This window comes from Macaca mulatta, chromosome 8, assembly GCF_049350105.2.
Source record: "Macaca mulatta isolate MMU2019108-1 chromosome 8, T2T-MMU8v2.0, whole genome shotgun sequence".
Classification (NCBI taxonomy): domain Eukaryota; kingdom Metazoa; phylum Chordata; class Mammalia; order Primates; family Cercopithecidae; genus Macaca; species Macaca mulatta.
In genome coordinates, this window is record NC_133413.1 from 9852920 (window position 1) to 9880016 (window position 27097).

The 27097-nt window shown below is 50.1% G+C and overlaps 1 protein-coding gene across 4 annotated transcripts in view; it reads left to right on the forward strand.

Annotated features, from left to right (window-relative positions):
* Nucleotides 1–24634, forward strand: part of FAM167A (family with sequence similarity 167 member A) — a 44373-nt gene extending 19739 nt beyond the window's left edge. For 2 of the 4 annotated variants that reach the window (XM_077942976.1, XM_028852328.2), the window contains exons 2-4: nucleotides 675–825; nucleotides 1436–2213; nucleotides 21756–24634. In XM_077942976.1, coding sequence (XP_077799102.1) covers nucleotides 1833–2213; nucleotides 21756–22019 — 645 coding nt within the window. In that variant the 5' untranslated portion in view covers nucleotides 675–825; nucleotides 1436–1832 and the 3' untranslated portion in view covers nucleotides 22020–24634. The remainder of the gene's footprint in view (nucleotides 1–674; nucleotides 826–1435; nucleotides 2214–21755) is intronic. The other 2 variants (XM_015144754.3, XM_077942978.1) reach the window with 2 other exon arrangements.
* Nucleotides 24635–27097: the final 2463 nt, after the last annotated feature.

Genomic DNA, 27097 nt, shown 5'->3' on the forward strand with positions numbered 1-27097 from the left:
GGGCTAAGGAAAAGGTCTGGACTGGAAAGTTATGCTCTTCCTTCTTGAGTATCTGCATGCCATGTCGGAGAGGAATCCCAGGACACCCCAAGGTGGTCTTGCTCACTGTTCAGCTTTTGCCACCCTCATCTTAGTTCTTTTCCCTTCTATCCTCACCTCCCTTCTGCCCAGTTCCCCTCACTCCAAACAAGTAACTATGGCTATGGCTACTCCATTCTTTTTTTTTTGGCCGGGATGTTTTTAGTCCTTTACAAGTCAGTAACAATCCCTCTTTCTTTCTCCTTTTTCACCCCAAGGGTGGCCTACTCTCCAGGCTGCTGAGAATCTTACTTTTCTTCATTTAAGCTTTATCTTGAACATCCTTCCATATCAATTCATTCTTTTTTATAGCTGCATGTCCCCCAGCACAGATTTTTTTTTTTTAAAACACACCCTGAAAGTCCAGGGCTTACCGCTTGGGTCCAAATCAAATTATCTTCTACTCTGATTCACCCATCTCTGCTGCCTGCCCCATGGACATCGGGCCACAGAGTCTGGAGGCTGTGGTCTCTTCTTACTGGGAGTTAGGTTTCCACCCTATGTCCGATGTTAACGTAGGAGCCTTGGCTTGTGCCTCCTCTCTGGAGATGAGGAGGCCAAACCAGATCCCGTAGCTGAAGGTCCTTACCAAACAGGTGCTGCCATGCGGGCACTTAGGTGAGCACAAGAAGCCTCGTTCTAGAACAGTGAGTCCCAGCCTGCTCGCTGAGCCATCCAGCCCAGACGCCGCCGCCTTCTTCCCTCCACAGCTGCAGGCTTATTTGCTTCTGTCTCTGAAGAGGTGAGGTAAGGTGTTGTTCTTGGAGGAAGAAGCTAGGAGTGTGGAGTAAGACCTGGATGTAGAAACTGCTGCTGGAGGACAGGGGCTGTGGTGGGTGGAGGTGGTGAGGGGGCAGTGGCACCTGGACGGAGCAGACACACCTGAGCCTGCATGGGGTGTGGTTGCCCTGCTGGCTGGCACTGAGGACCCTCCGGCAGTTGCCACATAGAAGAGAGACCTGTGCCCTCAGATTCAGACAGCCTGAGCTTGTCCCCCCAGTTTCTTGCTGGGAGATGTCTGTGAGTCATTTAACTTCGAGGAGATGTGGGTTCCTCGTGTGTGAAATGGGAATAAAAACAAATCCCTGCAGACTTGCTGGGGGCATTAAATGAGATAGTAGAGGCGGAGTCGTTTTTATAAATGGTAAAAACACTGTACAATTTATCAGTTGGTCATTAACTTCTGTGCATTGAATTAAGGCATTGAAATGACCTCACTTCCGTTTCAGACTAGCCATGAGAAGCGCAGTCACTAGTTCACTCTGAGCCTCAGTTTCCCCTCCTGTGGAGTGGACGTGCCTGCCTCTGAGTGGCAGGGCAGGGATCGGGACTGATGCGGTTCTCATCCCTCCCACAGGGTCTCCAGCCACCTGCCCTTCCCGAGAGGAGAGAGCTCTGGGCCTTCTTCCTGCCAGTCTGGTCTTCGAGTGCCTTCAGGACAGATAGACCTTGGCACAGGCTGTCCTGAGATTCCTGCGATGCCTGTCTGTTCCTGCCTTCTGTGGAGCATGGCACCCACAGGATTCCAGGACGGATCGTAGACCGAGCCTCCAGGAGGGTGCCCTGTGCTGCTCACTGCACAGTCCCTCTCAGCTCCCCTGCCACCCAGCCTCCAAGGCCGGCTCCCATCCCGGAAATGCCCTCGGGCACCTGGATGAGGCCATCCCAGAGCGGGACCCAACTGTGCCACCCACCAACCCTCCCCCTGTGTCCCCCGCCCGCTCGCATGTCCTGCTGCCAGGGCAGACTGTAGAATGTCTGTGCCCCAGATCCACGTGGAAGAAGTGGGTGCAGAAGAGGGGGCAGGAGCAGCCGCACCACCCGATGACCACCTCCGGAGCCTGAAGGCCCTCACGGAGAAACTGAGGCTGGAGACCCGCAGGCCCTCCTACCTGGAATGGCAGGCCAGGCTGGAGGAGCAGACCTGGCCCTTCCCGAGGCCGGCTGCGGAGCCACAGGCGAGCTTGGAGGAGGGGGAGCGTGGGGGGCAGGAGCCCTTGCTCCCGCTGAGAGAACCCAGGCAGCACGCCCCTCCTGCCAGGAGTGCCAGCCGGGGCACCACACCCCTGTCCACTGGCAAGCTGGAAGGCTTTCAGAGCATCGATGAAGCTATAGCCTGGCTCAGGAAGGAACTGGTGAGTGGCTGCCCCCGAGAATCCCTGGAAAAGAGAAGATGCCACTGTCTGTCTGTCTGTCTCTCTTTCTCCGTCTGTCTATGTCTGTCTCCCCACCCCCACCATGTATTTCCTCCCCTCTCTACCCATCAAGTGCACATCTGGAATGTTCCCATGAGTTGAGGGCAGGCCTCATTTGTATGTGGTTGGGGGGACCCAGGTGTCATCAGCCCCTAATTGCAGACACTAATGGAGGAAGCAGGTGTTTTCTGGGAGAACTTGAACCCATGTTAAGGTGTCCCCCTCTCCCCCCAACACTGCTCCCAGTACTGGAGTCTCAAACACTTCTCCCTGGACTGTGAAGGGGGCTCCTGGGGTGTGACTGCCCCTCCCTCTGCGCTGGAACCTCCCCACCCTGCTCTCCACCCCAGCTGCCTGCCACTCCGGGGACCACCCATTCTGCAGATGGGCGGCCTCTCCCTGTGCTGGGCGCTGGCTGGGTGGCTCCATGAGGCACAGTGGCTGGGGTGTGGCTGTGCGGGGCACTCCTGTAAGGAGCTGGCTCGGCGTGGAATGTGCTCCAGTGGTAAGGAGTGGGGGAGCCATCCAGAGCCTTCGGGATGGGTCCTGCCTGGTTAGAAGCTCGGTGAGGAGGCTCAGAGGAGGAGTTGGCTCAGAAGTCAGGGCGGGCCCCGGTGCAAGCGAAAGGCACATTGTGTTTGAGCTGGGACCGCAGCAGTCACTTTCCTGCCCATAGGCAAAGCAGATTTCCAATAGGAGCATCTTTTGTGCATGGTGACTCAGCCTGAGAACAGGGTGGGGGTGCAGAGCTGGGTGCCCTGTCCCCTCCCACCCCCCAGGGGAGAATCACCTGTGTCTGGCATGACAGCCTCTCAGCAGTACCAGACATGAAGCTAACCCTCCCCCAGCTCTCAAGCCCTGCCTCATCCCATCCCCTGAGGCCCAGGTGACACCTGCGAGTCAGGCCACTCTGGCCACAGGTGAGCCGGCCATCAGGGGCAGCTGCCTTCCAGAGCCTGCAGGGTAGGCTGAGGCCTGCTTGGTTTGTTTTGCAGAATCCTGAAAACTAAATCCCCATGAGACCTGGAATGCCTCAGGGGCTGAGAAAATTCACTGGGGTTTGGAGTGGGGCGGGGCTCAGGGACACAGGGATCTGATTGATTAATTGGAAACCTGTTTGGGTTTTAACACTTGATGCCTAAAGTGCTTCTCAGAATACACCATTCTGTTATGTCCGTCTCTAGTAATGAGATGGTGCACATGCTGTCGGCTTCGGAGAAGATGAGGCACCTGCGAATTTGAGCCACATCTCTGGGGTGCTCTGTCACCCCCGGTGCTCTTGGTGGGAGGTATAAGAGGTGAGGGAAGATGGACAGTGCCCCAGGACAGACCGCTCACAGCCCCCAGCTGCTCTTTGAATGGCTGAGGCTAACCCGCTTTGATTTGCTTTCTTAAGGAGGAACAAAAAACATTCCTGTTCATCAAAGATACAATTTGTTGGTTTCACGTTCATTTGAGATTTTATTGCTTGTGGGAGCTGAGGCTTTTACTTTTTAAGGAAGTTAGCATTCCGCATAGCACCCAGTAGGATGGAGCTTCCTAGAACTTGTCCTGCCCATCATCCTTTAGTCCCCTCACTCTGGCTGTGTATTAGAACCACCTGGGGAGCTTTTAGGACTCCCAGAGCCTAGGCCACACCGAAGACCAATCCAGTGAATGTCTGGGGGTAATAACCACACATTTGATTTTTAAAGCTCCTGCGTGCTTCTAATGTGCAGCCTGGGCCTTGAATCTACAAGTCATGCTCACATCTCCTGCCAGGCCTGTGAGCCAAGCAGCATGAGGTGCCCTGCCCAGTGTGCTGGCCAAGCGAGGAGGGTGGCCCAGGGTGAGGCGCAACCATGGGTGATGTGTAGAGCCAGTCTCAATAGGCCAACAGCAGAGCAGAAATTATCAGGACTAATCTGACTACCAAAGACTGTCATACATAGGGTAAAGGGAATATTAGCATTATTAAAAATGCTTTATATTTGCACTGTTTCCACTCCTCTAGCCACTTCCCTGTGCCACCAAGGGTGCGTCCTGTGTGCCAGGCAGTTTGCAGGCATTACTCACCTCTTCTAATTGTCGGATGACCTTCCCGACACCCCTACTTTTCCAGAAGAGGAAACAGGTTCAGAGAAGAATGCAGTCATACGTGAGAAAGTTGAAATTTAAACCCTGGCCCATTTGGTCGCATTGCTATTGCTCTGCTCAGCCACCATATGACATGGCATCCTCCACAGGCAATCGATTTTACTGTTTGATTCCTAAAATGTAAATCACAAAAATGTCAGCAGGCAACAGAATGCATGGGGGCAGGGGCAGAGAGAGAAACAGGATTGAATGAGTTCCAGCCTCATTCTGTGATCTCCGATTCTTACAACAAAACTGCGTGATTGCCCTCACTGTTTCCATTTTATGGATGAATAAACTGAGGTCCACAGAAGTCAGGTGACTTGATTAGGATGACATGATGAGCGAGCGACAGAGCTGGGGCTGGAACTCATACAGAGTAGAGAGCGATGGGGAGAGAGGTAGCAGGTGAGGCTGGTGAGGTGGTCCAACACAGAAGGTTCCATTGAGCATGCGCAAAGAGCAGCGACCAAGGAGATGCTCCAGAAACCATACTGGTTGCAGGATAGAGAATCTCTCGGAGCATTGACTCCCAAACTCTAACGTGCCTGTAGGTCACTGGGGCTCTTGTGCAGATGAAGATTCTGGTCCCTTTGGTTGGGAACGGAGCCTGTGCTTTCAAATTTCCAACAAGCTCTAAGTTGAAACTATTCTGCTAATGCCTGGGCCACACTTAGAGTATCAGGGAATGAAAGGAGGGCAAGACCAGGGCCAGGGGATCAATAACGAACCTCAGAGGACAGACCCAGGGATCCCCAAAAGGGAGCTCTCTGAGCCCTGTCTCTGTCATAGCTACCCATGTGGCTTGGGGCTCCATCGGTGAATGGGCCTCAGTGAACGAACTCACAGCATCGCACTCTGAGTGGTCCAAGAACCACACTCGTTCAGAAGATTGCAACTCTGAGGCCCAAAGCAGACACAGACTGGCAGACCAGACACAGACTGGCAGGCAGGCAGAGTGGACGTGCAGTTCCGCCTGCTGCCAGGATTAGACAGCAACTTGCAAAACCCTTTGATTGGATTGAAAACTGAGAGTTCAACGTTTGAGAACAAACACATTCTGCTCTATTTAAGTCTCAGTCAAAACGTTAAGCTTAATGCCATGGTTTCCCTCATTCATCGTCTTCACTCATTGAAGGCACCTTTAAAAATTAACCTGTTCTTTAACTCAGAAAAAGTGATTTGCATAACCTTTTTTGTTGTATTTTAAGCCCAGAAGCAGGTTTTCTCTACGCCTGGGCAAGCCCTTCCTACAGATTTGTTAGGCTCAAGGGCAAATGTGTTGTTTGTTCTCACGTGGCCAAGGAAATCGATTGGAAATCTGCAATTCCCTTAGTCGTGTGGATATTTTCCATAACTCAATGGGAGTTTTGACCACAGGAGAAGGCAGACTCTAACCTGTCCTCTGACCACCTAGCAGCTCTCCCAGGAGGCAGTGGTCAATGTCACCCCATCCAGAGGCAGGCAGTGCTGGGTCTGGAAGCATCGTCTTAGTCTGCTCCCGCCTCCTGCAAGACCAGCTAAAAGGCAGAATGACTCTCTGACCGTGGCTGATTTCTGAGGCTGGGAAGGATCCTAACAGCTCTCAGGGGTCAGCTCTCCCTCTCAGCTTTCAAGGAAATGACTGTCACTCCTGACGCCCCCCAGGGACCGGCAAGTAGATCAGATTTTCCTTCAGGCTAATGTGTTCGGGATACAAGGCTGGTGGAGATCCCCCAAGCCTCTTAGAGCGACTCCCAGCTAAGACGGCCTGACCTTGGGCTCCCTGGGTGGAGTTGGAGATGTGTGGCTCTCTGGCTGTGGCAGGCAGGCCTGCGGCCACCTGACTCCTCCAGGTAAGGCCCAGTCTCTCCGCTTCTGGGACACTGGCTCAAGGGAGTTGCCATTGTGCAGCTGCAGTTCTAGGCTGCTCAGGTCACCAGAAGGTCACAGCCCCCAGCTTTCACCTTCCAGGCAGCCAAGTAGCCTGGTTGGGAGTTGGGGGAGGGCATTGCTTCGGGAAGCAGGGGAGCTAGAAAGAGCATGACCTGGAGCTGTGGGATTTTCTCCTCTCTAGCTGAGTCGGGAATTTAGAGCATTCGCACACGCCTCTGCCCGGGCTTGGGTCCATCAGCCAACTCCCTGGGATGGAGCCCTGGGCACTCAGCACAGGGGAGCAGGGACCTTCCTTTCTGTTTTCTCTCTTCAGTCACACCCACAAGTTCCCCTTGCCAACCTGGAAGACAGAGAAAAAGGGCAATAAAGTCTTCTGCATGGTTTATGCAGTGCCAGAATGAAGACCAAAACATTCTGGCTTCCTGATGGGCAGTTTGCAGTGAGAAGCCCTGGGTGCCAACTGATATTTTTCTTTGAGTTTCACACAGTGTGTGATCCCTGCAGACACCCTCCTCCTGCCGCCCCCCCTCCCCCACCCGGGCACCAAGAAGGTGTTTATGGCTGTTAGAAAAAGGGAGGAGAACCTTGACAAGTTTTCATCACTTAGGGCCTGTCACTTAGGTCACAGGAGGCCTGTGACCTAAACTCAGCTGGCCCCCCGTGGCCACCGCTTGGCTTCGAGGGGGCCGCCCTTTCCCGGTTAACCCTCTGTTGCCCGTGCTGCGTGCTTGGTATGCAAAAGAGTGGTATGTCCAGGGACAGCCTCTGAGGCTGGTGTCATCCATGTGTGCTAAGCAGTACGGCCAAATGGCAGGTCATTCTCACCAAGCATCTTTTGATGGGAAATGGGCAATGCAGCCAGGTTGATACCCCCCATCTAGGGAGACTTCCATATACACTATCCTTCGGGAAGGCTTGGAAGTATTTGCTATTCCCATCTTACAGAGGAAAGACCGAGGCTCAGAAAGATTATAGAACTGAGGGACAGAAAGTTTAAAGTGACTTGGCCAAGGTCATATGCAAGGATGTGGCTAAGCCACGACACAGACACACATCACTTGGCTCTGGATCCAGATCTCTTTCCTTTGTTCTAGGCACATCAGATGTCCAAGTCAGGAGGCCCTGAGCTGCCAGAAAGCCTGTGTTTCAACCCTTCAGAATAGGATACTTGCAAAAGGCCACACAGGAGGTTGCTAGCAATGCCTCGTAACCATTTAGCAGGGGCTGGGCAGCTGTACTGTTTCAGGATGAAGATAGCAAGTTGCTCAGAGCCATCAGCAAGGCACTGGCTGAGCGGGGATTTGGTTCACAAGAGAATTTCTAGTCCCAGCCTCTGTTCACCCAAGGCTCAGTCTTCTCTGCATAGCCCGGGGCTTTCAGCCTGTCTGGCAGCAGCCCTGCAGGAGGAAGATTCCTGTTCTATTCATCTGGGCAGATGTGGCCTTTCGGGAGTTACTAAAGAATTTATAAACAAAAGAACCAGCAAAGGAAATACACCATAACTTGATGATCGTTATTTCTGAGTGGTAATATTTCTTTTGACGTTTCTATAGTTTTCAAAATTCCTAAAATAGGAATATATCATGTATCATCAAGGGGAAAAGAGAATATTAAAAGAGCAAAGAAACAAAAGCGCCAGCGCCAGGCTCTTCTCTCCCTTGCCAATGTCCTCGGTGTGCATTCTTCACCTTGTACTCTACAGATTTTTTTTAAGGCATAGAATCTCCTAGAATTAAAAAAATAAGGACTTCAGTCTCCCAACATTCCTGTTGGATGTGAGAGCTGATGAGGCGGGACTGCTGGCCAGGGAGCTGCAGCTGACCCCAACTGGGAGGTCCTGCCCGCTCTCCCTTTCCTGGCTGTCTTGCAGGGTCAAGGAGAAGGGAGTTGGAGGATCCCCACGGCAGCACCTCACTATTGAATAGCAGCTCAATAGCACTGCAGTAGCGATCCCGGGGCTGTGAGAGGCAGGCGGGAGTCTTTTCATCCAGCCCCATGTCCATTCAGCAGCCGCCTGGCTTCCACGCTGGGGTGGGGTGAGGCCAAGGTGGATGGGTCAGGGTTCCTGTCTTTGTGGAGTTTCCCTTCCAAGGAGAAGACAGGCGCATAAACACAGCGGCACAGTGTGACAAAAGTTTTAATAGAGATGCAGTAAGTTGAGTTCTGAGATGATCTGGTGAGCTGAGGGCCGTGCTGAGTGGATGATGAAATTAACCAAAGGGAAATATGCAAATTCCTCACTTGCTCGGCAGCCAGATCCATGCCTGTCCATGTAATTGCATTAAGTTTCTTATTTCCCATTCACGTTTCTTCTATAATAATATACCCAATTCCTCTGATGGGCACCCTCCCCATTATAACAGCACACCACGATATGGGGTAGGGACTACGGGGTGAGGCAATCAGAGCGTTTGCTAAAAGTGCAGATCCCTCCCAGCCCTCCATGGAAATTCAGATTCCATAAACCTGGGGAGGTGTTGAGGTTTTAACAAGTACCTGCAAGTGATTCTCATGCAACTGGCTCATTAACTGGTCAAGAGTGCTGTGGAAAAAGCATACTATTTGTAATTAGATTCAACTTCAAGTCAGATTCTACCATATCCTAGTTGTGTGACTTTAGGTAAACCAATTAACCAAGCCTTCTCGGCTTTGTGGTTGTAAAATGAGGATAATAAATCCCTACCTGGCAGCTCTTTGAGCAGGGAGGAGGGGAATGAGCAGCATCAGGGCACTGAGCAGTTGCCGGGGCCCTGGGATGGTTGGATGCTGTGTTACACAGGTTTATACACACGCCTCACATCATTCAACAGCCACAGCAATCTTTCTGGGTAGGCACGATTACTATCCCCATTTCACAGATGAGAAAACTGAGGTTAAAAATCTTGCCCAAGATCAACCAGCAGATCAGGAATTTGAACTCAGATCTGCCTGACCTCAAAGCCCTGCAGTGGGTCTGGATTCACCCACAATGTTGTAGGAAACTGTGAGGCCCCTGGCAGCTGAAGCCCAAAGCATGTTCTTCCCAAGAAAACAGGCACCCGAGTAATGGAGTATGAAGTGACTTTGGAGAACAAAACAGCCTCAAACTAGCCTGGAGGGTGGGGCAGAAAATAGATTTGCTTCACTTCCCTTTGGAGGTGCAGGCAGGAATCTATAGCAACTGCAGGTGCCTGGGAGCCCTAATTACTCCCACAGGGCCCCACTCCAGCAGTTCATGTCCTGCCCTCAGCTCCCCCTCCCTCGAGGTCAGCAGCCTGCTGACACCTTCCTCGCTGGTTCTCGCTCAGCATCAGATGTGAAGCTTCCGCTACATCTGTTTCCAAACCAGGGGATAGAGAACCCGAGAAAAGCCCAGAAATCCCACCAACTGCGCCCCAGGGTCTTCTGAGGGCTCTCAGGTGACCCCAGGGCACTTAGGCCCTCTGTTTCCATAGGACAGTTGGCACCTTGGCTAAAGCTTCCAGTTTCATGTGATGAAGCTCCAGTTCCTGCCTACAGATGGGGGAGGTCTTCCTGCAGGTGAAGTTGAGAAGGCCACGCAGGGGAGCTCCTGTCAGAGCAAGAAGGCGGCCCCTGCTAGGGATGTCTTCTCTCCCTCCACCCACTGGCCCAGAGACCCCCAGCAGCGCGGCCGAGCGCACAGAGGTGAGGGGGCCAGGCCTTCCTGCAGGTCTTGCCAGGGTCCCACCAGGAACAGCCATGACTGGGCCATGCTCACAGCCTGGCGGGAGCAGCCGTCCTGGGACTGGCTGCTTGGCCTCAGGGGGGCCCCCACTTGCTCTCCAGAGGAGTGGCAGGGAAGTTGAGGAAGACCTTGGTCCCTAGTGGCGGGTCTGTCCCTCCTCATGTGCAAGCTAAGGACACCCCTGAGCAGGAGGGTACCCCCCGTATCTCCAGTCTGAAGTGCTTTGGCATTACCGGCCCTCTGACGTTGGCAACACTTGGTGATAGAGACGATAACACAGCCCTACCCAACCACGGAACATGCTTGGTGACGTGCGACGGGCAGTACAGTCGTCAGAGATAAGGGAGCACTCAGTAAAGGCAGGTGAAGCTTGGGCTGGGGACCCGCGCTGAGCCAGGCCGTGAGTAGCAGAAAAGGTTCCCGCAGGGACCCTACAGCCAGGAGGTGGGGCGAGCGCCACGTGGGAAGTGAAAACGTAATTGAACGGTTTGCTGTGTGGTTCTGTGTATGAAAACGGGATACAGTGGAACTAGTAATTCTGGAACTCAATGTCCTCTTCTAAATGTGTGTATATGGGCTTATTTGATTCTCATAAGTGATCAGTAGTGTGCCCATTTAATTATTGTCAATCATTATCAATAAGTGGGTACTATTATGCTCATTTAGCAGATGAGGAAATTGAGACTTAGGTGTGGCGTGGCTCGCCCAGGATGGCGTCACCAGCGAGTTGTGGAGAAGGACTTTGAACCAGGGGCTGCTCCTCTGTCCTTTCTACTGGCTGCCTCTCCATAGGCCTGGGGGCAGCGGGAGATCCCAGAGGGTAGTGGTCAGCCCGGGTAGCAGAGGGAGGAGTGATTTCTCTAGGACTGTCCCAGTCATGGAGACAGGTACTGGGTAATGGAGTGTGGAAAATCAAGACTTGGCTCTGGGAAAATTTAAGTAATGGAATGATTCATTGATTCATTCATCTAACAAATGGCTTTTGAGCACCAGAGCAGACCCCAGGCACTGTGGTGGCCCCTGGAAAACACAGTCTCTGTCTCTGGTGTTTTGTCATCTAGTGGGAGACACATGATAAAAAGTGAAACCGATGCCCACACGTAGGTGCCATGTGGAGGCTGCATGGAGGGGCAGTGGCAGGGGGCGCCCATGGGGCTGTCATCCCCTCTGCAGGGAGGGGGACAAAGGCTGAGCTGGTCCTGAAGGGTGACAGGTGGAGAAGGGACCACAGAGGAGGGGACAGAACCCAGTGTGGCTGCCCTGCGGGGGCAAGGGCATCAGGGTGGGAGAGAGGAGGCTGGAGAGGTGAAGCGAACAGGAGGGTCCCATGATACCTTGAAAGGTTTGAAGAAGCGAGGAGACCTGCCCATCAGCCTCTTGAGTGGAGACAGATTGAGTGAGGGGGAGGCAGGCAGAGAGGAGTCCCAGATGCTGGGAGCTGAGGTGCAGGGGACCCAGGTGCAGGGGTGGGTGCCAGTGACACTGATCTGGGCCTATCATCACCCAGCCAGCAGCAGTCACATCTCTCCTGCTCTCTCTCGGGCACATAATGCCTTCCTTGGGTGTACAGCTTCCAGAACCCCCTCACTTCCAAGATGCAATCTGATGGGAGGGGAGGGAGGTGATCACCATCCTGTCTCTGTGAAGGGCACATGCCGCCTGTCCAGAGTCCCTCATGTCATCAGAGGCTGCGCTAGGCCTGGAACCCAGAGCCCCTAGCGGCAGATCACGGGCTCTTCAGAATGCACCGCTGTCCTTCCCAAAAGCCAGCCTCACCCCGGAAGGTGTAGTTTGGCGCACACCTTCCAAGTTTGAAAAATCAAAGGCCTCATCACAGGGATAGAGCTTGGCTCTTGCTGTGGAGTCCTCGGCAGGGCCCGAAGAGCCTCCTGCTCTCTGCCCAGCTCTGGGGCTGTAGTCTCTCCTTCCCAGTAGACTCATGATTCCCCAGGGGGCACAGGAGCCCCTGGCAGGGAGGATCCCTGGAGGACTGGCTCAGATGGAGTCGTCTTGCTGTCTCCTTCCTGCATGCTGAGTCAGCCCAGTGACAGGAGCCATTGCACCTGTCCCCCTCCCACCCACAGCCCCTGGCCAGGGCCCCGAAAGAGAACCCAGGACCAGCCGGGCTCAGAGTCCCTGCCCTGCAGGCCCCAGGCTGCAGAGCATGCGTGCGGCCTCCACTCGCCAGGAGAGTCAGCTCTAGCTCCCTCCCGCTGGGCTACAGCCTCCCAGAATAGAGACCTCTGCGAAACAAGCTCTAGCCTTCCCCTGGAAATCAATTCACAAGACCAGCCTGGTTCCTAGGGGTGTTTGCGTTTCTTTCTTCACATTTCCCTGGAACCTCCGGTTGCCCTTCAGTGGTGCACTTGAAGGGCACTCCTGCTTTCTTTCCTGCCAGCGTTAATCTGGCTCTTTCTCAGGGACCAAACCTGACATCATGTAATACAATTTTACCCAGGCTTCTAAGTGGATTCTCCTACACAACACTGATGAAAATAATAAGGCAGACCTGCAGGTGAAGTTAAATAAGATAAGGAAAGTGATTACACAAAGTGTTTCCAGGGTTCAAGAACTGTAAGTCTCATTCCCAAATCGTGGGACAGTGGAACATGTTCTGGGCCTGCACATACAGCTGGCAAAAACAGCCTGGATTTTACACGCAGCCTCTTTTCAGCATGCATCAGAGACTAATTATAGCTATTAGGCTGGGATAGGAGAGATAAGAGCCCGAGACGAAGGGACCAGACAAAATGCCCTTCGCCACCTTGGGTTTCTGTCTGCTGCCCACTTCTGGGCTAATTACCATGCTGTCCAGGACAGCACTCTCTCGCCTCTGGCTGGCCCCTGTGCACTGGGATTTCTCTCAAGCCAGCTTTAAAGATGCATCCAGAAATCTCTGCCCCAAACGTGCTTTCAGATTTGCTGCCATCACAGCCCTTATTTCACCAAACTAAAAGAACAGAGGATTCCATAAGCCAAAGTGCACACAGCCACATTCTTCAGAGAATGGAAGCATTAGATGGCAGAAGAAAGGCAAATTATTAATAGGGCTTCAGGTAAGACTTTTGTTGGAAAGGGGAGGATCTGTCTGGCGGTCTGTGCATTGCCTTTATTTTAGGAAGCAGAAACCGTGGTGGGTTAAAGGTAATGCCTTCGTAGAGTTGCTCCTTGTGCTCCCAATGGTCTGACGATTACATGTCTTTTTTTATTTTTTATTTATTTTATTTATCATACTTTAAGTTCGGGATTACATGTGCAGAATGTGCAGGTTTGTTACATAGGTATACACATGCCATGGTGGTTTGTTGCATCCATCAACCCGTCACCTACATTAGGTATTTCTCCTAATGCTATCCCTCCCCTAGCCCCCTACCCTCCAACAGGCCCTGGTGTGTGATGTTCCCCTCCCTGTCCATATGTTCTTGTTGTTCAACTCCCACTTATGAGTGAGAACATGTGGTGTTTGGTTTTCTGATCTTGTGATAGTTGGTTGAGAATGATGGTTTCCAGCTTCATCCAAGTCCCTGCAAAGGACATGAACTCATCCTTTTTTTATGGCTGCATAGTATTCCATGGTATATATGTGCCACATTTTCTTAATCCAGTCTATCATTGATGGATATTTGGGTTGGTTCCAAGTCTTTGCTATTGTGAATAGTGCCACAATGAACATACGTGTGCATGTGTCTTTATCATACAATGATTTATAATCCTTTGGGTATATACCCAGTAATGGGATGGCTGGGTCAAATGGTATTTCCAGTTCTAGATCCTTGAGGAATCACCATACTGTCTTCTACAATGATTGAACTAATTTGCACTCCCAACAGTGTAAAAGCGTTCCTATTTCTCCACATCCTGTCCAGCGTCTGTTGTTTCCTGACTTTTTAATGATCGCCATTCTAACTGGTGTGAGGTGGTATCTCCTTGTGGTTTTGATTTGCATTTCTCTAATGGCCAGTGATGATGAGCATTTTTCATGTGTCCATTGGCTGCATAAATGTCTTCTTTTCAGAAGTGTCTGCTCATATCGTTTGCCCTTTTTTTGATGGGGTTGTTTGTTTTTTTCTTGTAAATTTGTTTAAGTTCTTTGTAGATTCTGGATATTAGCCCTTTGTCAGATGGATAGATTGCAAAAATGTTCTCCAATTCTGTAGGTTGCCTCTTCGCTCTGATGATAGTACCTGTCCTTTTGTAAAATTTTAATTCCTAAAATCTTTGGGTGGTTTTAGACCCATAGACATCAGTCCCTGGGATCAGAGAAAGTATTCGAGCAGATCTCATTGGCGACTAAGAATAAAAGTATTTGCTTCCCTTGAATATGAAGAAATCACTCAGTGTTTTAGACCAAGCAAGTGAACACAGATCAGCCAGGGGATGTTGAGTAAGGACGCAAATTCCACTCAAATGTTGCCTTTCCCAAATGCATATCCTACAGTACAGCCTTTGCCAGGGACAGCATGAAACCTACACTGGGAGTTGAGTCACCCCAGCCAGCATCTCGGGCCTTTGGCAAACAACAAAATACTCTTTTTTTTTTCTTTTTTTTTTTTGCCAATTGGTCCAATACCCTCCTTCTGTGACCTCCATCTCCAGTCACCCCACAGAGAGGCCCTTCTACCTCCCAGACTACTCTTCAGGGTCTCGTCAGCTTCCAGTGCCACTCGGGCTAGAGACAGCACCACTGAGACCACCCTCCAACTGTCCAGGCTGGGCCCCCATTCCCCAGCGCCTGCAGCCACGCTTGCTACAGGCAGGCTGATCAGCCATCTCTGTTTGCCCAGGACTAAGGAGGCTCCCTGGATGCAGGACTCTCAGTGCTAGAACCAGGTAGGTCCTGGGCAAACTGGGTTGAACTGATCACTCTAAATTTGCAGACTCTACTGTTGTTTTTTTAAATGGTGGTAAACTATGCATAATATAACATGTACCATTTTAACAATTTTATACGTACAGTTCACTAAGTATATTCACATTGCTGTGCAGCCGTCACCACCATCCATCTCCAGAACTTCATCCTCCCAAATGGAAACTCTGTGCTCACTAAACACTAACTCCCCATCCCCTCTCCCTAGCCCCTGGCACCACTGTCCTGCTTTCCATCACTATGCACTGGACCACGCTCGGAACCTCTTCTAAGTGGAATCCTACGGTATTTGGCCTTTAGTGTCTGGCTGATTCACTTAGCATAATGTCCTCAAGCTTCATCCGTATTACAGCACGTGCCAGATTGTCTTCCTTTTCAAGGCTGAATAATATTCCACTTTACGGATAGACCACATTGCGTGGATCCATTCATCCGTGGAGGGCACTGGGTTGGTTCTGCCTATTCACGATTGTGTACATGGATGTACAAATGCTGGTTCTAGCTTTTGCCTTCTTTTGTTTGGGGTGTGTACCTGGAGTGGCATTGCCAGGTCATATGGTAATTCTCTTTAACTTTCCAGGACCCGCCATGCTGTTTCCCACACCTTTCCTACGGCTTTTTTTATTCCACCCAGCTCCAAGGTAGGAGTCAGCTCTTCTGACTCCCCAGGAAAATCCCCAGGTCCAGAGAGACCCCCCAGCAAACCACTGGCTTGATGCATTGGACTTTAATATGACCTGAATGTCCTCAGCTGACCTTCTCCTTGCATTTTTCCTCTCTGGGCCCTTCTTCCAGGGCCTCCTTGCCCGTCTCCTCCAGCCCCCTTGCCACACCCTCCCCTCACCAAGTAAAGCTTGGAAGTAAGGAAATCTCTGTCCTCTTCCAGAGCCATTTAATTACTGTCTTTAGTGACTTAATCCTGCCCTCGGGGCTTTGCCTTCTACCTTGAGAAACAACTGGCTCGCTGTCTCTTTTTTAATTGGTCTTTAAAATGTTTTCAAAAAGACTTTATTGAGATAAACTTTACATACCATACAATTCACCCGTTTGAAGTGTGCAATTCAGTGGTTTTTCGTGTTTTCAGAGTTGTGCAACCATCGTCACGTATAATTTTAGAACATTTCAACACTTCACCCAGGTGCGGTGGCTCACATCTTAATGAGCATTCTTGTCTGCCTCAAAAAACCAAACATCTGTAGCACAGATCACAAGCACAGCTGTTTCAAAGGGGCCACGTGTGGCTGCCGCCCGTCACTTCTTCCAACCCTGGTGGGGACACCCTGTCACCACAGTGCTCTGACAGCCCCCGACCAATGACATCTCTTCCCTTTCAACAAGTTCTGTGCCCTAATTATGGGGTTGCTGGGATTACAGGCGGCATCTCTGAGAATTCAGCAAGTGCTTTTGTTCTCAGACAGACACCAGGCCGTGCTGGGAGCGGGGACTGGAAATCGGCACATCCTACGGTAGAGCCTTTGCCAGGGACGGCATGAAACCCACACTGAGAGTTGAGCCACCTTGGCCAGCTTCTCAGGCTCTTTAATGAGGGCTTAAAACTGGGAGGTCCTCGCCGGGTTCCATGTTCTGTGCCATGGCCTGGAGAGAAAGGACTTAAGTGATGGAGCACCTCTTCCTTTGATTTGGCCAGCATGGTTCATATTTTCTGGCATGCTATTTGTTGTCGAATTTCATTCTCATTGTCCTTGGAAGAGGTGAGAAGAGGCCTTATCTCTTTTCTACAGATGAGGACACAGAAGTTCCAGGTGGCAGTGAGTGAGGAGTGGAGCTCAGCTTGAACCTGGGTTCTAACCCAGGGCTGTGGATGTCCCCTTTCTGCCACCCCTGGGCCCAGCTCACCCTCTGAGCAGCCAAGAGCCCCGGAGAGTCCTCCCGCTCTGGGTACTGATGGGCCCAAGTGTGGTCCAGATGCCACCATTCATAGGCTGGCTGACCCTGAGCAGTTCCTTAACTTCGCTGAGACAGTTTCCTTGTCTGTAAGACAGACTGAAATCATACCTGCCATCTAGAGTTGTGGGAAAACACGATGGAACAATCTGTGTCGAACGTGTGCGGCCACAGCCAGGGCTGTGTTGTCATCCCCGCCTCCAAGGGGCCCCTTGGCAGAGCTTGAAGGGAAAACAGGAGGAGGGACTCCAGCCCCCGCTCAGACCTGCTCTCCTGAACTGGTACAGCCCTCTGTGCCTTCCCTGGCAACCGCCATCCTACCGACTAACTCCACACAGGACCAGCAGAGACATATGTTCATTGCAAATCTCTAAAAAGATTAATTTATAAAAAGCTTCTTAGTCATCAGAAACCAGAGGCCATTATGCTAAGCGAAATAAGCCAGTCATAAAGGACGAATACCTTGTGATTCTACTTCTGTGAGGTTCTTAGAGTAGTCATATTTATACAGACAGAAAGTAGAAGGGTGGGTGCCAGGGGCTGGAGGAGGGGGATGATGGGGAGTTAGTGTTTGATGGGTGCAGTTTCTGTTTGGAAAGATGAAAAGAGCTCTGGAGATGGATGGAGGTTGCGCAATAACGTGAGTGTACTTAATCGCCACCAAGCTGTACACTTAAAAATGGTTAAGATGATAACTTCTATGTTGTATGGATTTTATCACAACTAGAAAAAAATTCTGGAAACAAATTAAGCCTCTTAGTCCTGCACACTTTGCTCAGATTTCTTCAGAGGCTGTGGGAACTCGTGTGGATTTGGTTCAATTACAGCACAGTGACCTCTTAATCGGGGCTCAAGTTAGTGTTTAAGGTGCAAAGTCACCTTTGCAAAATGCCTGTGTGGCCCAGGGATCAGCCAAGCGTGGGCCCAGCACAGCCAGAGCTCCCACAGCCCGGGAACAAACCCTGTTCTTTGGGGCAGGAGAGGGATTTGTTGATTTGTGTGCAGAGGTCCCAACACAGTGTATATTGTGAGCATCTAAATGTTAGAACCCACAGTGCATCCTAGCGAGATGCTCACACTATGAGACGCCCTTAGAACCAAAGCCCACTGAGGAAGTTGCAATTCCCAGCCCCCTCCTCGTGTTCTCTCAGGGCCCAAGCAGGGAGACTGGCTGGAATCGCCATCCCTATTGAAGCTGCAGCTTGCTTTCTCTTTTCACCCTTACACAGAATTGAATGCATCTGCACAGCAGGGGCGTGCAAGGCAACGCCATCCAGGCGGCCTTTGTCCAGTCCATGGAAACTGACACAGGCCTTACCGTCAGCCCTTTTTCTAGCTGCCTCTGATGGGTCTTAAAGCCTAGATTGTTCTCTGACCTTTGACCAGAACTGTCAGCCACAGAAAAACAGCCCCTTCCTTCCTGCTGCCCCACAGAGATGTGTCCACCACAGCCTGCATCTCACAGTCTTAGACACCTGGCCACACCCCAAATTCCCCGACTTTAAAGGATCTTTTCACACCAAAGATGCAATTCCTGGGGCCATAGCTCAAATCTAAGGCACAGGGTTCCTAGTTTTTCAAAAAGATCTATTGTCAAATTACAGAACACTCCAAAGAGAAGTGACAGATGACTGTATTTAGGCAATGGGTGTTCGCAGACAGTATCCTTCAGGCAGGTTTGACCCCCATCTCCTTCAGAAGGGTTTAGGTAGCACCTAGCTCAGTTCCAGGCTCAGTTAGGGACACCATAAAAAAAAATGACCAGCCACCCTATCATCATTAATTGGTGCTATTCTAGATCAATAGAATTTAATTGGCAGTAAATTTGAGTTTATTCAATCCTTGAGGTCCAAGGATTGAAAAGTAAACTAATGAATGTGGCTATGAACTTTAATCCCAATTTTGCCATCAGATACCTTGCTGACTCCCAAGTAAGACTTTCTATCTTGATTTTTCTCATATCTGAAAACAGGAGAAAAGAGATCTGTACAAGTGCATAAAAAATGAGAGAAAGAGAAAAAAAGAACATAGAGATGCTCGCTGGCAAGGTCACTTCATTTTTCTACCCTGCAATGTGCTCTATTATAAACCTAACAGGGAGAAAGTGAGAACATTGCCTTCATTTGCATAACTGCAGGGCATCTCAGGGCTCATGTTTCTAAATCGGTTTGGCTCCAGGCACTAGGTAAATGGCACTGCCGAGCACGTCGAGCACGTTGCAGAAATACTAAAACAATAACCACTTACAAGTACAGACAGAGGAAATAGTGAGAAGGATTCAGATCTCGAGTCAAGTAGGAGCAGTTGGCAACCTGTCTCAGTGACAAAGTGTTCTTACAGAAGGTGCTCTGCACTAAGCCAGTCCCTTTGTACCATGTCACAACTGAGAAGCCAGCCCTCTGAGCTCCAGCTAGCATCCTGACTGGTAAAATACGGACCCAGACTGTCCTGCTGGTACCTCAGGAGTGGCTGTGAGGCCCATCAGGCTTAAACATGTGGATGGTGTGAGAGGAAAATACATCTCAGGACTCCAAAATCACTAAGCCAAAGGGAAAAGTCACGCTGGGAGCTGCATCAGGCAAAGCTGCCTCCCATTTTATTTCTAAATAAGATAGCTGCAAAGATAAAACCTACATACCTCCCTCACAAATGACCCACAAGGAACTTCCCTGTTGGGCCCCCAGATCTGTACCCTAAAGCAGTTCTGTTGAATTTCACCCTGGCAAAGGAAATTGACAGCTGATCTTCTCAGGTGTGAGACAAAGGCCAGAACTCGGTCATCCCTCTGCTCACCTGAGACGAATGAATATCTGATTGCTTCACGTGCCCTGTGTTTATGTTATCTTCTATAAAAATGCAGATTCCGTGAGCCAGACTAAGGCATAAGTGACTTTTCCTCTACTCTAAACACACAGGTAAATTGTGTATTCGGTGGATCAAAGACTGATCAACCAAAGGCTGATCAAAGACCCAAAAGGATGCAATCATTTGTCTCTTATCTACCTACATCTTTAAAAAATTTATTCCTCTTCCCCCAATATTCACTCCTTCCCCTTTAAATATTAAGGCCCTCAAAATCATCTTTGAGGAAAGTTATAGACCTGCCTCCCAGGCATGCGTCCTTAACCTTGGCAAAATAAACTTTCTAAATTGTTGATACCTGTCTCAGACACTTTTGGTTTACAGTGGGTTTGGGAAACTGGGAGTGTGAAGCCAGGTGAGAAATTATTATCACATCTCTTTGTTAACAGAAAAAACTCTGTAAAAAAGAGGTCTATTCTGAGCCAATGTAAGTGACCAGGCCCAGGGAACAGTCTCATGAGGTCCTGAGAAAGCTTGCCCTAGGTGGTCCAGTTACAGTTTGCTTTTACACATTTTAGAGAGACAGGAGTTACAAGCAAAGACATAAATCAATACACAGAAGGTATACATTGGTTCAGCCTAAACAGGTGGGATATCTTGAAGGTGCTTGGAGGGTGGGGGTGCTTACAGGTCTTAAGTAGATTCAAAGATATTTTTATTGGCAGTTGATTGAAAGAGTTAAGTTTTGTCTAAAGACTTGAAGTCCGTAGAAAGAAATGCTTAAGACAAAGGAGGGTTGTGGAGGCCAAGGTTCTTCTTATGTAGATGAAGCCTCCAGGTAGAAGCCTTTAGAGAAAATAGATGGTAAAAGTCTCTTTTCAGACCTTAAAATTGCCAGACTCTCATTTAATCTCTCCTAGATCTTGGAAAGGCCTAGAAAGGGAAGTCTTGATTGTATTAATGGAAATGCCCTACAGATGTAAATATCTCCCACAAGAGATGGCTTTGCAGGGCCATTTCAAACTATGTCAAAGAAATATATTTTGGGGTAAAATATTTGTATTTTCTTCAGGGTTTGCTATCTGTTATGTGATGCTATACCAGAGGCAGGAATTTGGTATCTTATTGCCACAAAGAGTCTGTTTTGTCAGTCTTATGATACCTGTTTCAATGTTAATGCCGATCTGCTGTGCCTAAACTCCAAAAGCAAGGTGGGTATAACAAAGCATGTCTGAACTCCATCCCATCACTGCTGGGAAATCAGTTTTCAGGTTTCTCTGGGGTCCTCTTGATTAAGAGGGGGCTTGTTCAGTCAGTTGTGGGGGCTTAGGATTTTATTTTTTGTTTACACGTCAGTAGGAAACATCAAGTCAGTAAAAATATTAGGAACCTTCTACAAGGTCACTAAGCACTCAGCTGGCTCCATACACCATACTGCAGCTCGTCCTTGAGCAGCAGCAGAACTTAATTGTCAGTCATTTGGGTTCTGGAGTCCAGCTGTCCAGTTTCCTCAGCCCAGCTCAGCTGTGGATGAGCTTTGTGAGCTGACACAGCTAATTCCCTGGCTGTGCCTCTCCGTCCTCCTCTATAAGCTGCAGGTGATGATGGTGACGTCACTTCACAGGTTGTAGTGATGGTTAACTGTTGCATGTTAATAGATCCAAAGGGCTTAGAACTGTTTCATAATAAAACATCCAGTACCTAGGAACCAATTTTTGTTTGGCTGTTTCAAAGCTTTACTAAGAAATATTTCAGGCATTCTAAAATGTTTAAAGAGTAATGTAACAACATGACAGAAAACATGGCCATCACAGTCAAAACCCCCATATACCTTTCCCAATCACAGTCCCTCCTTCCCACCTAGAGGCAACCATGCTCCAGAATTTGATAGCTGTCACCCTATGCTTTCCTTTATAGTCTTCATCTGAATGCAACTCTAAACAATGAGAAGGCACTGGAAGTATCCTCAAGCCAGGACTAATATGCATGTCTTTCAGAAAGATTTAGATATAGCAACTAGCCTAGCACAAAGTATTGTTTTGCAAGTACACCTTCATTTGTCACCTTGCTTTCTGTGTCTTTTCACCTCCCTGAGCAGGGAAAGTGCTCGTATTTCTAGACGGACCAATTAATGATCTAAGACATTAGTCAGGGCCCTGCTTAACCAGTCTGTGCCTGTCAGGGACTCTGGAGCCACTCTCTGCTGACCCTGCCTGCTCCCCCTCCCTTCCAGACAGAGATGCGGCTTCAGGACCAGCAGCTGGCCAGACAGCTCATGCGCCTGCGCAGCGACATCAACAAGCTGAAAATCGAGCACACCTGCCGCCTCCACAGGAGGATGCTCAACGACGCCACCTATGAGCTGGAGGAGCGGGACGAGCTGGCCGATCTCTTCTGCGACTCCCCTCTTGCCTCCTCCTTCAGCCTCTCCACTCCACTCAAGCTTATTGGTGTGACCAAGATGAACATCAACTCTCGGAGGTTCTCTCTCTGCTGAGGAGCCCTCAGACTGGGCAGAGGGGCTGGAGCGGAGGGCTTGGGCTGTAGGGTGTTGGAGGAAGCTGAGGCCAAGTTACTCCAGTGGGTCTCCCAGAGGCAGGGGTCCCTGGGACTGGTGACTCAAGGGCCCCAGGACCTATTCAGTGGTGCTCTCCCAGGGGCCCTGCGTGTGGGTGCCAGTGTCTCTGTGACTGGCTCTTGCTTAATACCCAAAGAGCTCTGCAGAAGGGCTGCTCCAACCAGATGTTAAATGAGACCTGGGTTCCCACCATAATCCATCCCTCCATGGTCACGTTCCTGTTTCCTGGAATCACTGGTGCTATGAACTGGGATTCCCAAAGGGAGGCTACCCCACAAAGCTATCGTTCTTGCAGAAGGCTCTCCCGCAAGGGCCTTGGGGAAATTAGATGTGTCACATGTGCCTGTCTCACGTGCTGTTGCTGTCCTCTAAGTATCGTCTCAAATTCACCCTAAGTACATGACTCAGCAACATTGACAGGGACCTACTAGGAAAGGAAAATCGAAAGGCATGACAAATGGGCACTTGGAGATGCAGCCCCAATGGCTGGCAGCCAGTCTCTGGTGAGCCTGAGGCCCAGGCTGCTGTCAGTCTCCCACCCTGGCACTACGAGGCTGTGTAAATTGTAAATTCTGGCGTGTGCTGGGACATGTGATGGGGGCACTAGCGTAGCTTGGGTGCAACAAGCACAGATGTCCCCGTTGTCTCCTCTGGCCACATGCATCTCCAAAGAGCCTCTTCACTGCCACCCACACCCCAGGGTGACAGCCTAGGAGACCACTGGTGACCGAACCAGGCAGGTCCTGAATGCATTTCCCATAACTGAATTCTCCTGGAGGGGCGTGACCGGCGCCTCCTGGTGGATTCTGGTGGTGTCACCTTACTGCCCTCTCCGGAAAGACAATCGAGGGAGCCCAGAGGCCCATCCTGAGCCTCCTGTTAGATTTTGTGCCTGACCTAAACAACTAGTTTTCATCCAATAAGACTGTTACTGATGTGTTGTTCACTTGTTAATAACTGAGTTTTGTCCAAGCCACTTGTGTAGGTCAACTACAGTGTGTAGGATTTGATTTTAAGAGTTTATCCCTCACAACAGGCTTAAGGATCAGCAAGTTAAGACACCAGCAGGTTAGGGAGGTCAACCTGGGGTCATACCTCGGCCAGACTGGTAGAATCCTAAGATCAGAAGTGTTTCTGACCTTTGACGTCATCTAGTCGAGTCCTCTCATTAGTAAAGGAGCAAAGTGAAACCTGGGGGAGAAGGACTTCCCTCAGGTTGCACAGCTGTTTAGGCTGTAGAATATTGATGTGAAACCATTGTTGATAATGCCTAGTAGATCACATGTCAATGAACTTGAACCCCAAAGATGGTCTTGATGCTTTGCCAAACCCGCACACTGCCAACCCCTCTACTCTCCACCTCAGCCCCCACCACATCTCCCAGAGTATTGCAATTCAGAACATTTGGGTCAATGTGGAGCCAGGCATGGACAGTGGCCCCACAGGGCATGTGTCACTAATCACTGTCCCATGGTCTACGCACGGCGTCTGGCTGCTGTGTCTACTGTGACTTCTTCCTGTGTAATCTCAGTGGGGCCCGTGTCCACCCACGCATCATGACCCACATAGGGGACAGGTTCCTTTTCTTTTGTGGGCTGAGAGTAGGACAATGCAAATGAAGGATCTCTAGTAGACAGAAAAGAACTTGATCTCTTTTTTATAATTTCAAAGAGCCAGAAGTTCTATGCTTCCTTCAAAGTAGGTAGAACAACACAGCCGAGATCTATTGTCTGCCGTGCTCCGTGCAATGAAGTCTGCAGGCCTGAGGACCATGCACTGCTGTCCTTCCTCAGAGCTCGGCACAAACACTGCCAAGTCCTGAAGAGGCATTCCTTTCCTGCCAGCCTCCTTCCAGATGAGCCCTTGAGGTCTCGGGCTGACCTACACACACACACACCCACTCACGTGACAGAGAACACACCGTAAACATCCTTGAGCCCATGCAGGAAAGCCCATCCCATATTCTGAAAAAAATGCCAAATTAGGTTTTTCTTTCTTTTAGAGATCAGTCATTACAGTAACTGAAACCATTGGGTTCAACTAAAACGGAAAGATTTAGTTGAATATAGTCAATCCAATTAAGTTGGATGCAACTGAGTGATTTAGTTGCTCGGGTAACCCAGTGTTTGCTTGCTTTCTTCATTCTCTGGGAGGAAACTAAGATCAGACACATGTTTGGGGATAGGTTAAATGTCTGAGCTATTTTGCTCAGCTTATCCTAAGAGAACTTTATTATGGGATGAGGAGGTGACCCCAGATGAGAAGTGGAGGGGACAGCGATGTTTTCTAAGCATCGGCCAGTGTTGGCTGGCTTCCTTACTTTCCACAGTGAACACAGCGAACCACATTCATTCAGCTTTGTGAAGTCCCTGCTCTCCGTGGGTCTCTGAGTCAGCAGCAACATTGGCCTAGCCTCCGTCCCATCCTCCTGGCTCACCACATGTGTACAGTGCTGTTTGTAGTTGTACTCATTATCCATCCATCTCTCTGCATCCCCAAGCATCCCCAGGCATAAAACGTGAAGTCTCCACCAACGCTGCTGTGTGTGGTTGTGTCTGATGCCTTCAGGGGCTCAGTAGCCATCGCAGAGGCCTGGAGGGCCTGGGCAGGCTTGACAATGCCTGACCGAGTCCAAGACCCACTCCCTGTAGCAATACCAAGTGCTATTACATAATCGATGGACAATTTATACTTTTATTTTTTATGATTATTTGTTTCTATATTGCTGTTAGAAAAAGTGAAATAAAAATACTTCAATAGAAGATACCCATATAAAAAAAAAAGGAGAGAAAAATGCTTGTCCTTTTAGCTTTTCCGTGTTATAGCACACACAGGGCCAAGCACTTAAAGAAAGGAAGGATGGATGGATGGATGGATGGACGGACAGATGGGTGGATGGACAACAGATGGAAGGAAGGAAGGGAGGGAGGGAGGGAGGGAGGGAGGGAGGGAGGGAAGGATTTTTGCAACCAGATGGAGGCATGGGATGAAAGAAAGGATTCACCCAAATCACCCTTCTTCCTTTCTTGTGTCTTCCCTTGAGGAAGCTACTTGGTGGTTATTACCATCGGGAGTTCCACAGGCGAGCTGATGTAGAGTTAAAAAATGCAGTCTTTATTCTTGAATTTGACTGAAGCCAGAGCCAAAGTAAACCTACTCTCCTCCAGTGGCCTTTTCCAAAGGTGATCATATTGCCTGAAATTTTTTCAGCCACTTAAAGCACCTCTTAAACCTCAAAATCGAGCATGCATGAAAATCACCTGGGCTGCTGTCACAAATGCATATTCCCCGGAGAAGTACTGGGTTCCAGCCCCAGGGATTCTGGCTGTGTCGCTCCAGGCTTCACAAACGCCCCAGGTGATGAACACAAGTGGTCCAAAGACACTTTGAGAAACCTTTGGAAGACAAAGCAGGCAAGGGAAGGCACTATTTTTCATTGATCCCATCTCTGTGTTCTCAGCAAAGGCCTATGTCAGAGGGTCAAAGCAGGTGTCAATAATCCCGTTTTGTAGAAGGAACAACTGAACAACAACTGCAGACCTCTGTCTGTTCCCCTGCCTACACCAAGAGGAGTGCCTGTGATGTCCCGTTCCACACACAGCACACAGGATAAGCTGCCGGGGGGAGCATGGGCTGTGAGGTGGGTGGGGAGTGGGTACTTGGGAATCTGCCATCCGCCCTGACCATGTGGTTCAAAGGGCATTCAAGAAGCCAGGGCCTTTCCACCCTGCCAGTGGGACCACACACGCACTTTTTCAGCCCAGAGGGAAGAGAACGTGACGTCCAAACAAATCCAGCCATTATTAGTGCCACGGAGAAGATAAAATGTGAGACAGCGCCCCGTGTGGCGGGGGATGCTTTTCCCAGATGGTCAAAGCTTCCTGGAGAAGAGCTATTCCGGCAGCAGCGGCAATTGTGCAGAGGTCAGGAAAAACAGTGCTCCAGGAAGGAAAAGACAGTCTCAGGCCCCGAGGTCTGCAGAGGGAGGCCAGCGCAGCAGGCGGCTGCCAAGGCTGGTGGGGGCTCTCCATCCTGGTAGGGCAGAGTCAGGAGCTGGGATTGTATTTGAGTGGTGTAGGAAGTTTTCTGGGGTTTTTGAATGATATGTGATGTGACTTAAACTTTCATAAGATCGAAGTAGAAAGTACTTACTGCTGTGTAGAGAGTAAGTGGGGAGGAGGGGCAGAAGTGGAGCCCAGAGGGCAGTTAGGGGCACGGGCAGTGGACGTGAGCATGATCTAGACGGGGCAGCAGCTGTGGAGGGGGTGAGTAGTGGTCCGATGGGTATTTGCTTAGGGACATCTTTGGGGACATACTTTGGGGACAATTAAGATGTGGAGTGTGAAGGAAATGGAGGAACTAGGGATGACCCTCCGGTCGGCAGCTGGATGAAGAGGGGGTACCATTCACTCAGAATGAATGGGGGCGGAGGGGTGGCAGCAGTGATGCTGGTTCATGGTATATCTAAATGTCGATTTAATACAGGTGGGGAGTGAGCTGGACACAGGGCCTGGAGTTCAGGGAAAGGGCCAATATTGGAGACATACATTTGGGAGTCTGGATTCAGATGTTAGATAATATTAAAAGTACTGTACTGGCCAGGCACCGTGGCTCACACCTGTAATCCCAGCACTTTGGGAGGCCTAGGTGGGCAGATCACGAGGTCAGGAGATCGAGACCATCCTGGCTAACATGGTGAAACCCCATCTCTACTAAAAATACAAAAATTAGCCAGGCGTGGTGGCGGACGCCTGTAGTCCCAGCTACTTGGGTGGCTGAGGCAGGAGAATCACTTGAACCTGGGAGGCGGAGGTTGCAGTGAGCCGAGATCGCACCGCTGCACTCCAGCCTGGGCAACAGAGTGAGACTGTCCAAAAAAAAAAAAATGGGGAAAAAAAGAAGGAAAAAAAAAGGAAAGGAGTGTAGGAGAGAAGGAGGCTGCACTTGGCAGCCTCAGGACTCCAGCGTGTGTTTATTCATTTATTTACTTTCACTGG